Source organism: Cherax quadricarinatus, chromosome 58 (genome assembly GCF_038502225.1).
Source record: "Cherax quadricarinatus isolate ZL_2023a chromosome 58, ASM3850222v1, whole genome shotgun sequence".
Classification (NCBI taxonomy): Eukaryota; Metazoa; Arthropoda; class Malacostraca; order Decapoda; family Parastacidae; genus Cherax; species Cherax quadricarinatus.
In genome coordinates this window covers 8,531,290-8,544,162 of record NC_091349.1, presented here as the reverse complement: position 1 = coordinate 8,544,162, position 12,873 = coordinate 8,531,290, and the positions used below count along the sequence as shown (strand labels likewise).

Genomic DNA, 12,873 nt, shown 5'->3' with positions numbered 1-12,873 from the left:
TGTGGTTTATCACCCACAGTGTGGTTTATCACCCACAGTGTGGTTTATCACTCACAGTGTGGTTTATCACTCACAGTGTGGTTTATCACCCACAGTGTGGTTTATCACTCACAGTGTGGTTTATCACCCACAGTGTGGTTTATCACCCACAGTGTGGTTTATCACTCACAGTGTGGTTTATCACTCACAGTGTGGTTTATCACCCACAGTGTGGTTTATCACCCACAGTGTAGTTTATCACCCACAGTGTGGTTTATCACCCACAGTGTGGTTTATCACCCACAGTGTGGTTTATCACTCACAGTGTGGTTTATCACTCACAGTGTGGTTTATCACTCACAGTGTGGTTTATCACCCACAGTGTGGTTTATCACCCACAGTGTGGTTTATCACCCACAGTGTGGTTTATCACCCACAGTGTGGTTTAATCACTCACAGTGTGGTTTATCACTCACAGTGTGGTTTATCACCCACAGTGTGGGTTATCACTCACAATGTGGTTTATCACCCACAATGTGGTTTATCACTCACAATGTGGTTTATCACTCACAATGTGGTTTATCACCCACAGTGTGGTTTATCACCCACAATGTGGTTTGTCACTCACAGTGTGGTTTATCACTCACAGTGTGGTTTATCACCCACAATGTGGTTTATCACCCACAGTGTGGTTTATCACCCACAGTGTGGTTTATCACCCACAATGTGGTTTATCACACACAGTGGGTCTACATGACTTTGAACATTATGATCAGACTATCATACTTAGTGTATGCTGGTATATACATCCAGGACAATGGCGAATATGCAATTTAAGAAGTGTGCATATTAATGTATATATGCAGAGATGTATTTATCTCTCAATACATACGAACAGAAATGTGTATCTGTCAGTGTATATACACTGAGAGGTGTATATAGCTGAATGAAACACAACCCATGAAACAGTGAAACACGACCAATGAAACACAGTGAAACACAACCCATGAAACACACAGTGAAAAACAATCCATGAAACACAATGAAACACAACCCATGAAACACAATGAAACACAACCCATGAGAAACAGTGAAGCACAACCCATGAAACACAGTGAAACACAACCTATAAAACACAGTGAAGCACAACCCATGAAACACAGTGAAGCACAACCCATGAAACACAGTGAAACACAACCCACGAAACACACAGTGAAACACAACCCACGAAACACACAGTGAAACACAACCCATGAAACACAGTGAAACACAACCCATGAAACACACAGTGAAACACAAACTATGAAACACACAGTGAAACATAACCCATGAAACACATTGAAAAACAACCCATGAAACACACAGTGAAACACAACCCATGAAACACACAGAGAAACACAACCCATGAAAAACATTGAAACACAACCCATGAAACATAGTGAAACAATCCATGAAACTCAGTGAAACACAACCCATGAAACACAGTGAAACACAACCCATGAAACATACATTGAAACAACCCGTGAAACACACAGTGAAACACAACCAATGAAACACAGTGAAACACAACCCATGAAACACAGTGAAACACAACACATGAAATACATTGAAGCACAACCCATGAAACACAGTGAAATACAACCAATGAAACACACAGTGAAACACAACCAATAAAACACAGTGAAACACAACTAATGAAACACAGTGAAGCACAACCCATGAAACACACAGTGAAATACAACTAATGAAACACACAGTGAAACACAACCCATGAAACATAGTGAAGCACAACTCATGAAACACAGTGAAATACAACCAATGAAACACAGTGAAACACAACCCATGAAACACAGTGAAACCCATGAAACAGTGAAACACAACCCATGAAACACAGCAACACAACCCATGAAACACAGTGAAACACAACCCATGAAACACAGTGAAACACAACCCATGAAACATAGTGAAACACAACCCATGAAACACAGTGAAACACAACCCATGAAACACAGTGAAACACAACCCATGAAACACAGTGAAACACAACCCATGAAACACACAGTGAAACACAACACATGAAACACAGTGAAACACAACCCATGAAACACAGTGAAACACAACACATGAAACACATTGAAACACAACCCATGAAACACAGCGAAACACAACCCATGAAACACACAGTGAAACACTGCCCATAAAACACAGTGAAACAAACCAAGAAACACAGTGAAACACAGCCCATGAAACACAGTGAAACACAACGCATGAAACACAGTGAAACACAGCCCATGTAACACAGTGAAACACAACGCATGAAACACAGTGAAACAACCCATGTAACACAGTGAAACACAACTCATGAAACACAATGAAACACATCCCATGTAACACACAGATAAACACGACCCATGAAACAGTGAAAAACGACCTATGAAACAGTGAAACACGACCCATGCATCAAAGTGAAAAACGACCCATGAAACAGTGAAAAACGACCTATGAAACAGTGAAACACGACCCATGCATCAAAGTGAAAAACCCATGAAACAGTGAAACACAATCCATAAAACACAGTGAAACACAATCCATGAAATACAGTGAAACACAACCCATGAAATACAGTGAAACACAACCCATGAAACAGTGAAACAAGACCCATGAATCACAGTGAAACCCATGAAACAGTGAAACACAACCCATGAAACACAGCAACACAACCCATGAAACACAGCAACACAACCCATGAAACACAGCAACACAACCCATGAATCACAGCAACACGAGCCTTGAATCAAAATAACCCGACCCATGAATCACAGTAACACGACCCATAAATCACAGCAACACGACCAATGAATCACAGCAACACGGCTCATGAATCACAGTAACCCGACCCATGAATCACAGCAACACAACCCACGAATCACAGCAACACGACCCATGGCCCATGAATCACAGCAACACAACCCACGAATCACAGCAACACGACCCGTGGCCCATGAATCACAGCAACACAACCCATGAACCACAGTAACACAACCCATTAATCACAGCTAGGCGACCCATGAATCACCGCATTACAACCCATGAATCACAGCAACACAACCCACGAATCACAGCAACACGACTCATGGCCAATGAATCACAGCAACACAGCCCATGAATCACAGCAACACGACCCATGAATCACCGCATTACAACCCATGAATCACAGCAACACAACCCATGAATCACCACATTACAACTCATGAATCACAGCAACACAACCCATGAATCACAGCAACACCACTCATAAATCACAGCAACACAGCCCATGAATCACAGCAACACAACCCATGAATCACAGCAGCACAACCCATGAATCACAGCAACACAACCCATGAATCACAGCAACACAACCCATGAATCACAGCAGCACAGCCCATGAATCACAGCAAAACAACCCATGAATCACAGCAGCACAACCCATGAATCACAGCAACACAACCCATGAATCACAGCAACACAACCCATGAATCACAGCAACACAACCCATGAATCACAGCAGCACAACCCATGAATCACAGCAACACAACCCATGAATCACAGCAACACAACCCATGAATCACAGCAGCACAGCCCATGAATCACAGCAACACAACCCATGAATCACAGCAACACAATCCATGAATCACAGCAGCACAACACATGAATCACAGCAACACAACCCATGAATCATGGCAACACGACCCATGAATCACAGTAACACAACCCATGAATCACAGCAATACGACTTATGAATCACAGCAACACAACCCATGAATCACAGCAACACAGCCCATGAATCACAGCAACACAACCCATGAATCACAGCAACACAACCCATGAATCACGGCAACACAACCCATGAATCACAGCAACACAACCCACGAATCACAGAAACACAACCCATGAATCACAGCAACACAACCCACGAATCACAGCAACACAACCCATGAATCACAGCAACACACCCATGAATCACAGCAACACAACCCACGAATCACAGCAACACAACCCATGAATCACAGCAACACAACCCATGAATCACAGCAACACAACCCATGAATCACAGCAACACAACCCATGAATCACAGCAACACAACCCACGAATCACAGCAACACAACCCATGAATCACAGCAACACAACCCATGAATCACAGCAACACAACCCATGAATCACAGCAACACAACCCATGAATCACAACAACACAACTCATGAATCACAGCAACACAACCCATGAATCACAGCAACACAACCCATGAATCACAGCAACACAACCCACGAATCACAGCAACACAACCCATGAATCACAGCAACACAACTCATGAATCACAGCAACACAACCCATGAATCACAGCAACACAACCCATGAATCACAGCAACAGAACCCATGAATCACAGCAACACAACCCATGAATCACAGCAACACAACCCATGAATCACAGCAACACAACCTATGAATCACAGCAACACAACCCATGAATCACAGCAACACAACCCACGAATCACAGTAGCACAACCCATGAATCACAGCAAAACAACCCATGAATCACAGCAACACAACCCATGAATCACAGCAACACAACCCATCACACACTATGTAATCGTGGGTGGGCAGGCGTGGGCGTGTTAGAACTTGTACAGGCAGGTGTGGGCGGGTGTGGGCGGGTGTGGGCGGGTGTGGGCGGGTGTGGGCGGGTGTGGGCGGGTGTGGGCGGGTGTGATACAACAGAACGTGCCCACGCCAGGTGATTCAATCACCCACGGTAATTAATTACGCATTGAACGCATTGAACGCACGCAAGTTCACACACACACACATACAACACATGCGTATGTGCGTTTCTAAAAAACGCACATACGCACGTTTTGCAAACGCACATACGCATGTGTTACAAACACACACACACACGTATGTGTTACAAACAAACACACACACGCATGTGTTACAAACGCACTTATGCACGTTTTACAAGCACAAACGCACGCATTAGAAATGCACATACGCACGTTGTAAACGCGCTTACGCATGTGTTATTATAAACGCACATACGCACGCGCTACAAACGCACATGATCACGTGTTACAAATGCACATACGCATGTGTTACAAACGCACGTACGCAAGCGTCACAAAGGCACACATTTCATACTCACGCAAATGCGCTGATATACGCCCCGTCAGCGTAAACAAATTAGCGTAATAACTGAGCAGTAAAACGACCGCAAACAACAGAGCGAAGCGATGCGCACCATGTCGGTTTGTGCACACTGCATGTGCACACTGCATGTGCACATGATATTAATACGCTGACATGACTATAACATACGCACACATGACTGTAACACACGCACACATGACTAACACACGCACACATGACTGTAACACACGCACACACATGACTAACAAACGCACACATCACTAACTCACGTACACATGACTGTAACACACACACGCACATGACTGTAATACACGCACACATGATTGTAACACACCCACATGACTGTCACACACACATACTGTAACACACATCGTTCAGGACCCTGTACCCTGTACCTTATACCGTGTACCCTATACCCTGTACCCTATACCCTGTACCCTATACCCTGTACCCTATACCCTGTACGTTAGGCCCATATTGGAGTACGCAGCACCAGTTTGGATCCCACACTTAGCCAAGCACGCAAGGAAACTAGAAAAAGTGCAAAGATTTGCAACAAGACTAGTCCCGGAGCTAAGGGGTATGTTCTACGAGGAGAGGTTAAGAGAAATCAATCTGACGACACTGGAGGACAGGAGAGATAGGGGGGATATGATAACGACATATAAAATACTGAGAGGAATTGACAAGGTGGACAGAGACAGGATGTTCTAGAGATGGGACACAGTAACAAGGGGTCACAGTTGGAAGTTGAAGACACAGATGAATCACAGGGATGTTAGGAAGTATTTCTTCAGTCACAGAGTTACCAGGAAGTGGAATAGTTTGGGAAGTGATGTAGTGGAGGCAGGATCCATACATAGCTTTAAGACGAGGTATGATAAAGCTCATGGAGCAGGAAGAGTGACTTAGTAGCGACCAGTGAAGAGGCGGGGCCAGGAGCTGCGACTCGACCCCTGCAACAAAAACTAGGTGAGCACACACGCACACATGCACACATGACTGTAACACACACTGTAACACACACATAACAGTAACACATACATGACTAAAAAACACGCACACATATATGACTGCAAAACACACACACATGACTGTAACACACGCACACACGACTGTAACACACACACATGACATTAATACACTCACACACACACGACAGCAAGACGAGTGTTACTCTCAGAGTAAGTGGGAGAAGGTAACCTGTTAAAAGATACACACTCTGGCAGGAGGTTGGTATTGCCTCACTCACCAAGGTAATCTTAACAAACTTAACATTACATTTACCCTCCACTTAATATATTCCCGTTGATTTTTATTACTTTTCCCGTTTGTTTCCCCGTGGCTTCCCGTTAGTCTCTTTAATTTCCTGTTCGCAGCTTAATACTTCCCCCTTTTCAAGACTTTCCCATTTGTTCCTCAATACGTTCCCGTTTGTCTCTTAAATCTCCCGTTTTCAGCACTTTCCGTTTATATATATTAATATTTTTCCGTTTGTTTCTTAATATTTTCCCGTTTGTTTCTAAATCGTTCTCATTCCTGGATTATTTACTTTTCCAATTTGAGACCGGACAGAGACCGACGATATAAAGACCGACGGGGAAAAGTGTAAATATGTATATATATATGTATATATATGTATATACATTAATGAACACTGATAATGTTTTTAATATCAGTTTTAAAATTAAATATCAGTATTGCTTAATATTATTAATGTTAGTATTAATACTTATATTAATATCATTAATATCGTTATTAATATTATTGTTATAATTAATATCGATATTAATATTATTATTACTATAATTAATATCAATATTAATATTATTATTATTATTATTATTATTATTATTATTATTATTATTATTATTATTATTATTATTATTATTATTATTATTATTATTACTATTATTATTATTATTATTAGTAGTAGTAGTAGTAGTAGTAGTAGTAGTAGTAGTAGTAGTAGTAGTAGTAGTAGTAGTAGTATCATTATTATAATTAATATCGGTATTAACAGTATTATTATTATAATTAGTATAGATATTAACATTATTATTATATTTAATATCGATATTAACGTTATTATTAATATTACTATCAATATCGATTTTAACATTTTTATTATAATTAATATCGATGTTAATACTATTATTATTATCATTATTATTATTATTTTTACATCGCATTTACACGTAAATATTATCACCGGAAGTAGCACTTAACACGATATTACCCGCGCCATCGGCATCAATGTCGGTACACGATATTACCCCCAAAAGAGACACAATATTAAGGCGTTGTTGACGCCATTAATGTCACCGAACGATATTATCGCATTTACAATATTACCTCGATATTCCTGCCTCTGCGCAGTATTGTCGCTTCCTCTCCTACGCGATATTAACTTGCTAAAACTAATTATATCGCGATTTTAACTTGTTAATATTAATAATATCGCGATATTATCTTGTTAATATTAATAATATGACGATATTAACTTGTTAATATTAATAAATCGCGATATTAACTTGTTAATATACGTAATATTAACCTGTTAATATAGCGTAGAAATGCGATATTAACACTGTATTAACAGATTACGTTATATTAACACCAGCAAAAGATATTACCAAAATATTAACACAAGTATATTATATTAACACGAGGGTAATATCGTATTATCGGCATCGATATTAACCTTAAATTAATACTAACATGTTATTTAAAATAATACAAGAACACGATATTAACACTAGCTTGCAATATTACCTTCATAATAACACCACCAACGATAATAATACGATATTAACACTAGACTTTAACAAGAAGTTAACCCCACATGCGATATTAAACTCGATATTAATATCAGTAACGAAATTAACGCTAGTAATAAGATATTAAATGGATATTAACACAAGCAACGAAGCTAACACCAATAGAGCGATATTAACTCGATATTAACAAGAATACTAATATTAACACCAGTGATACGATATTAACGCCAATAATACGACAGTAACTCCAGTAATACGATATTAACCGCAGTAATACGATATTAATACCAGTAATACGATATTAACACCAGTACTACGATATTAACACCAGTAATACGATATTAACATCTGTAATACTATATTAACATCAGTAATACGACATTAACACCAGTAATACGATATTAACATCAGCAATACTGTATTAACACCAGTGATTAGATATTAACATCAGTAATACTATATTAACACCAGTAATATGATAATAACGTCAGTAAGACGTTATCAACACGATATTTTAACAACAGTAATACGATATTAACATCACGTGGCACTACACGTAGAAATCATCCCCCCCTTGATACAACAAGAGCAACAAATAATACAGCAAATAATACAATAAATAAAATACTTTATATACAGTCAGCTCATACAAGGTGTATATTATCGAGGTGTTAAATTATACACGTAAGTTAACGATGTGTATGTGTGTTTATATATGTGTGTGCATTTGTAATATCAGTAAGTATATATATATATATATATATATATATATATATATATATATATATATATATATATATATATATATATATATATATATATATATATATATATATATATAAATTACTTATAAACTAAGGAAGAGAAAAAGTGCGTAGGTGGTCACTCACTTCAGGAAGTGTGAGATGCGTCCATAAGCCCTTAAACAAACAAACAAGCAAAAAATAATTGATAATCCAAGGTGAATTTGCGTCATTAACAGAGAGAGAGAAAGAGACAGAGAGAGAGAGAGAGAGAGAGAGAGAGAGAGAGAGAGAGAGAGAGAGAAGGGGGGGGGAGAGGGACGGAGTGAGAGAGGCAGCAGCATCAGATATCGTTGGTATAGCATGTAAGCTGATGAGAGAGGGATCCACGGGGTTGTTCAGATGGTGAAACTGGTCTACCAGCTGTTGGTAGGTGGGGCACAGCTGGTGAGGTTACCATCTGAGTGCACACCCGTGGAGGCCTTTGTTTCACTCGGTGTTTTTTCTGAATTATAAGGTCAGGTGGTGGAGATGGTGGTGGTGGTGGTGGTGATGATGGTGGTGGTGGTGGTGGCGGTGGTGATGGTGGTGATTGTGGTGGTGGTGGTGGTGGTGATGATGATGGTGGTGGTGGTGATGATGGTGGTGGTGTTGGTGGTGGTGGTGGTGGTGGTGGTGGTGTTGGTGGTGGTGGTGGTGGTGATGGTGGTGGTGGTGGTGGTGATGATGGTGGTGATGGTGGTGCTGGTGGTGGTGGTGGTGGTGGTTGTGGTGGCGGTGGTGGGGGGGTGGTGGTGGTGGTGCTAGTGGAAGTGGAAAGGGGTGGACGAAGAGGGGAAAAATGGAATGGTGATGACAGTGTAACTAATTTAAAGTCTTTGGTGAGCATCACATCCCCCCTCCACACACACACACACACACACACACACACACACACACACACACACACACACAAACACCCCAGTACAGCTGCTATTAACACCACCACCACCACAGACCAAAACAGAGACCCAAATATCACGCAAAAAGTCCCAATTTACTGCCAGAAACACGAGAGAAAGAGAGAGAGAGAGAAAAAAAAAAAGAACAAAAGTAGAAAAAAAAAGTGTTCATCACACCAGGCCAAGCCACTCATCACTAATCATCACCACACAACAAAACTGGCAACGATGAGCCCAACAGTAACCGTGATAAACCCCTTCTGTGGGAGCTTTAGGTAACTTAGCCTCACACTTCCTTTAGCTGAGAGAGGAAAGGCCTCGGTGTGACCCTTGAAATGTATATATATAGTAAAAAAATTCTACGCAAAAAAAGATGTATATATAAATGTATATACACAACTGTATATCTTGATTTGAATGATGGGCTATGACTCTTTGATTTTTATTTTGATTTTTCCCCTTTTGTACAAGAAAATATCTTAGGTTTTTGTTCAGGTACTATTATATACTTTTTTTTGAGTAATTTTTTTTTAAATAACAACTTCCTCCACACCGACTAATAAAAATGTTTTCTCCATTTTTTTTAGCATCGGGTAAAAAATTTAGCAGTGAATATAACGTGATTTTAATTCTTTGAGAAAGAGACATTCTGACGGCTGTTTTTTAAAGCCTCAAAGCGATCAATATTTTTTGAGAATCAGATAAAAAATTTTGATTTTTGGTTATTGACATTATTCATTGGTGGTGGGAGTATAGTTGTAGGGCCTGTGAGTGGGCTGCTAGGGCTGGCCACTGATGGGGTTTCATGGCTAGGGTTCGGGCTGTACCTGTACTTGTAGTCAGGGTGTTCCTTCATGTGCACCGCTCGAAGTCTCTTCGCCTCGTCGATGAACGGCCTCTTCTCCGTCTCTGAAAGGAGCTTCCATTCTGCTCCGAGGCGCTTGGAGATTTCCGAATTGTGCATTTTGGGGTTTTCCTGCGCCATTTTGCGCCTCTGGCCTCTGGACCAGACCATGAAGGCGTTCATAGGGCGTTTGACGCGCTCGGCGGCGGCGTTGGAGGAGGAGGCGCTGCTCTTGCTGTTGCTACTGTTGCTGCTGGTGTTGTTGGAGGAGTTGTTGTTGTTGGTGCTGCTGTTGTTGTTGTTGGTGGGGGTTGGGACGTGGGTCTGCGGCGGGGAGTGGGCGCTCATCGTCCCGACGGAGGCCAGGGAGGGAGTGGATAGGGACGAGGAGAGGGACGAGTTGAGGGACGTGAGGGACGAATGGTGGGAGAGGGAGTACGTGTGGGAGTGGGAGTTGTGATGGGCGTGGGGGACGGAGTGGGTGGAGTGGGTGGTGTGGGGCGGCAGGTGGGAAGAGTGTAAGCTGCCGCCCTTGAGGTCCGGAGGGTCGAGGGTGAGCATGGTGGAGGGTTTGAGCGCCGCGCTGCTATAGTACTCCAGTGTTGCGGCTTCCCGGGGCTCCTTGTAGCTCACAGTGTCGTGTCTACCACTGCCGCTACGCCACCGGCGCTCCCACACGCTCCTGGCTCCCTCCACCGCCGTGAGCTGGTCAGCGCCCGACGCCAGGGCACTGAACGACGTGACGCCGGCAATGGTGACTTAGTCGTCGGAGAACGCCCAAGATAAGCACTCTTAAAAAAAACACGCGTTTTCTAGCTTGCCGTATTGCTAGACGTAGCGGCACAGTTAGCTAGTTACAACACCACTTGTTGTCTCCACTCTACACTATTCACTGTATTGTCGCTGGAGTAACGCGGGTCACATGAATGCCACAACAGAGAGCGCTCTATACACGTCCGTTCACTGTGAAAGCCCTCTATTATTTACCTTTAATTTGGCTCCGACTCGGGATGTGTTATCGATTGACTAAACTCCACCATCCACGCAGCCCGGCCAATCAGCGCGCGCCTTGATCCTCCCCCAACAACCCGCCGGCCAATCAGAGAGAGGCTCCATCCTTCCCCAACAACCCTCTGGCCAATAGGGTGCCGGCGCCTCGTGACGTCACACAAGGGGGCGGGCCAATCACATTTTTCTTCGTGTATTAGGAGAGGCAAGTCCCAGCAAGGGAGTACTTGTACGAAATACACGATGAAGGGAAGAATCATACATACCTATACACACATGGCTGTATGGAGCTTATTAACCCCTCAGTCCGCCCTTCACAGGCTCTCACATACGACACTCGGGGCAAAGATGGCTGCCTGAAGGTTGCCTGAAGCCTGTAACAAAGAATCCCAGTCCTTCGGAGCCTCCAGGCTTTGCGGATAATGTAATAACACTCAACCTCCTCTGCCGGCGTACTTATCACTCCTCCTCAGCTATCGGAACCTGATATCAGGTTTATGATATCCGGGCGGGGGTTTTTAGGCTGTCTAGGGCCGGATGCTCTCCCTCTCTCACTAGGACCCCGAGGTCTTACGTGCCTCCAGAACCACCAGCCTCACCCAGCCATATTCATGGTCTAGAGATTGACAATTTTTATGAATTTTCCCCCGACTACTGACCGCTGCTGATGGCCAGATTGAGCTGAACACAGCTGGCTCTAGCCGGCAACCCCCCCTCCATCTTCCTGCCACTTGCCATCTACCTCTATCCCAGGCCTCTCCCCTATTTTTACATATACCCCTTTGCCTCTAGCCTCCTATCCCTCCCTCTCTGGCTTGTGCCGCCGACGGATCCGCTTCTCCGGCAATCACTGGTCTGGATATTACAAGAGTCGGGTCCCGCCGAGCCTTGTACTAGAGGATAGAGGAATGTGCAGTCAACTCACAAGTCAGGACGGCCATGGGTCCGCCCACCATCCTCATTGGTCCCCGCCTATCCCGTGACGTTCCCGAAATCAGTTTTGTCGGCAGCCAATGGGAGGCAGCGGGGGGAGGGACTCCGCCTCGAAATTGAATTTCTGCAACTTGGGCCCGATTTCATCCACCAATTTCCCCCAGCTTAATTAGGGGGTTAGTAAATAAAATAGGCACTTAAAATGTTAAATCTTATGATGGTTCATGTAATCACAGGGGTGCCCAGAGTGTGGGATTTGCTAGTTTATTGTTTGGAAGCGGAGAAAGGGATTCTTCGGGAGGGGGGGGGGAGGGGAGGGATGGAAGTTGAAGGCGCGTCTCCGAGTCTAGCCGAAGAATTTGAGGCCCCATTAAGCCAGAAACACCCCCTACCCCCCCAGCCCATTCGAACAATGGCGCATACGCGTATAAATCACAGCAACAAGTAATTTATACAAAC

General features: G+C 42.9%; 1 protein-coding gene across 1 annotated transcript in view; it reads right to left on the bottom strand.

Annotated features, from left to right (window-relative positions):
- The window catches only part of LOC128697981 (transcription factor Sox-2), a 128,731-nt gene extending 116,184 nt beyond the window's left edge, over positions 1–12,547 (bottom strand). The window contains exon 1 of the mRNA XM_070097458.1: positions 10,457–12,547. Coding sequence (XP_069953559.1) covers positions 10,457–11,034 — 578 coding nt within the window. The 5' untranslated portion in view covers positions 11,035–12,547. The remainder of the gene's footprint in view (positions 1–10,456) is intronic.
- Between the last annotated feature and the right edge of the window lie 326 nt (positions 12,548–12,873).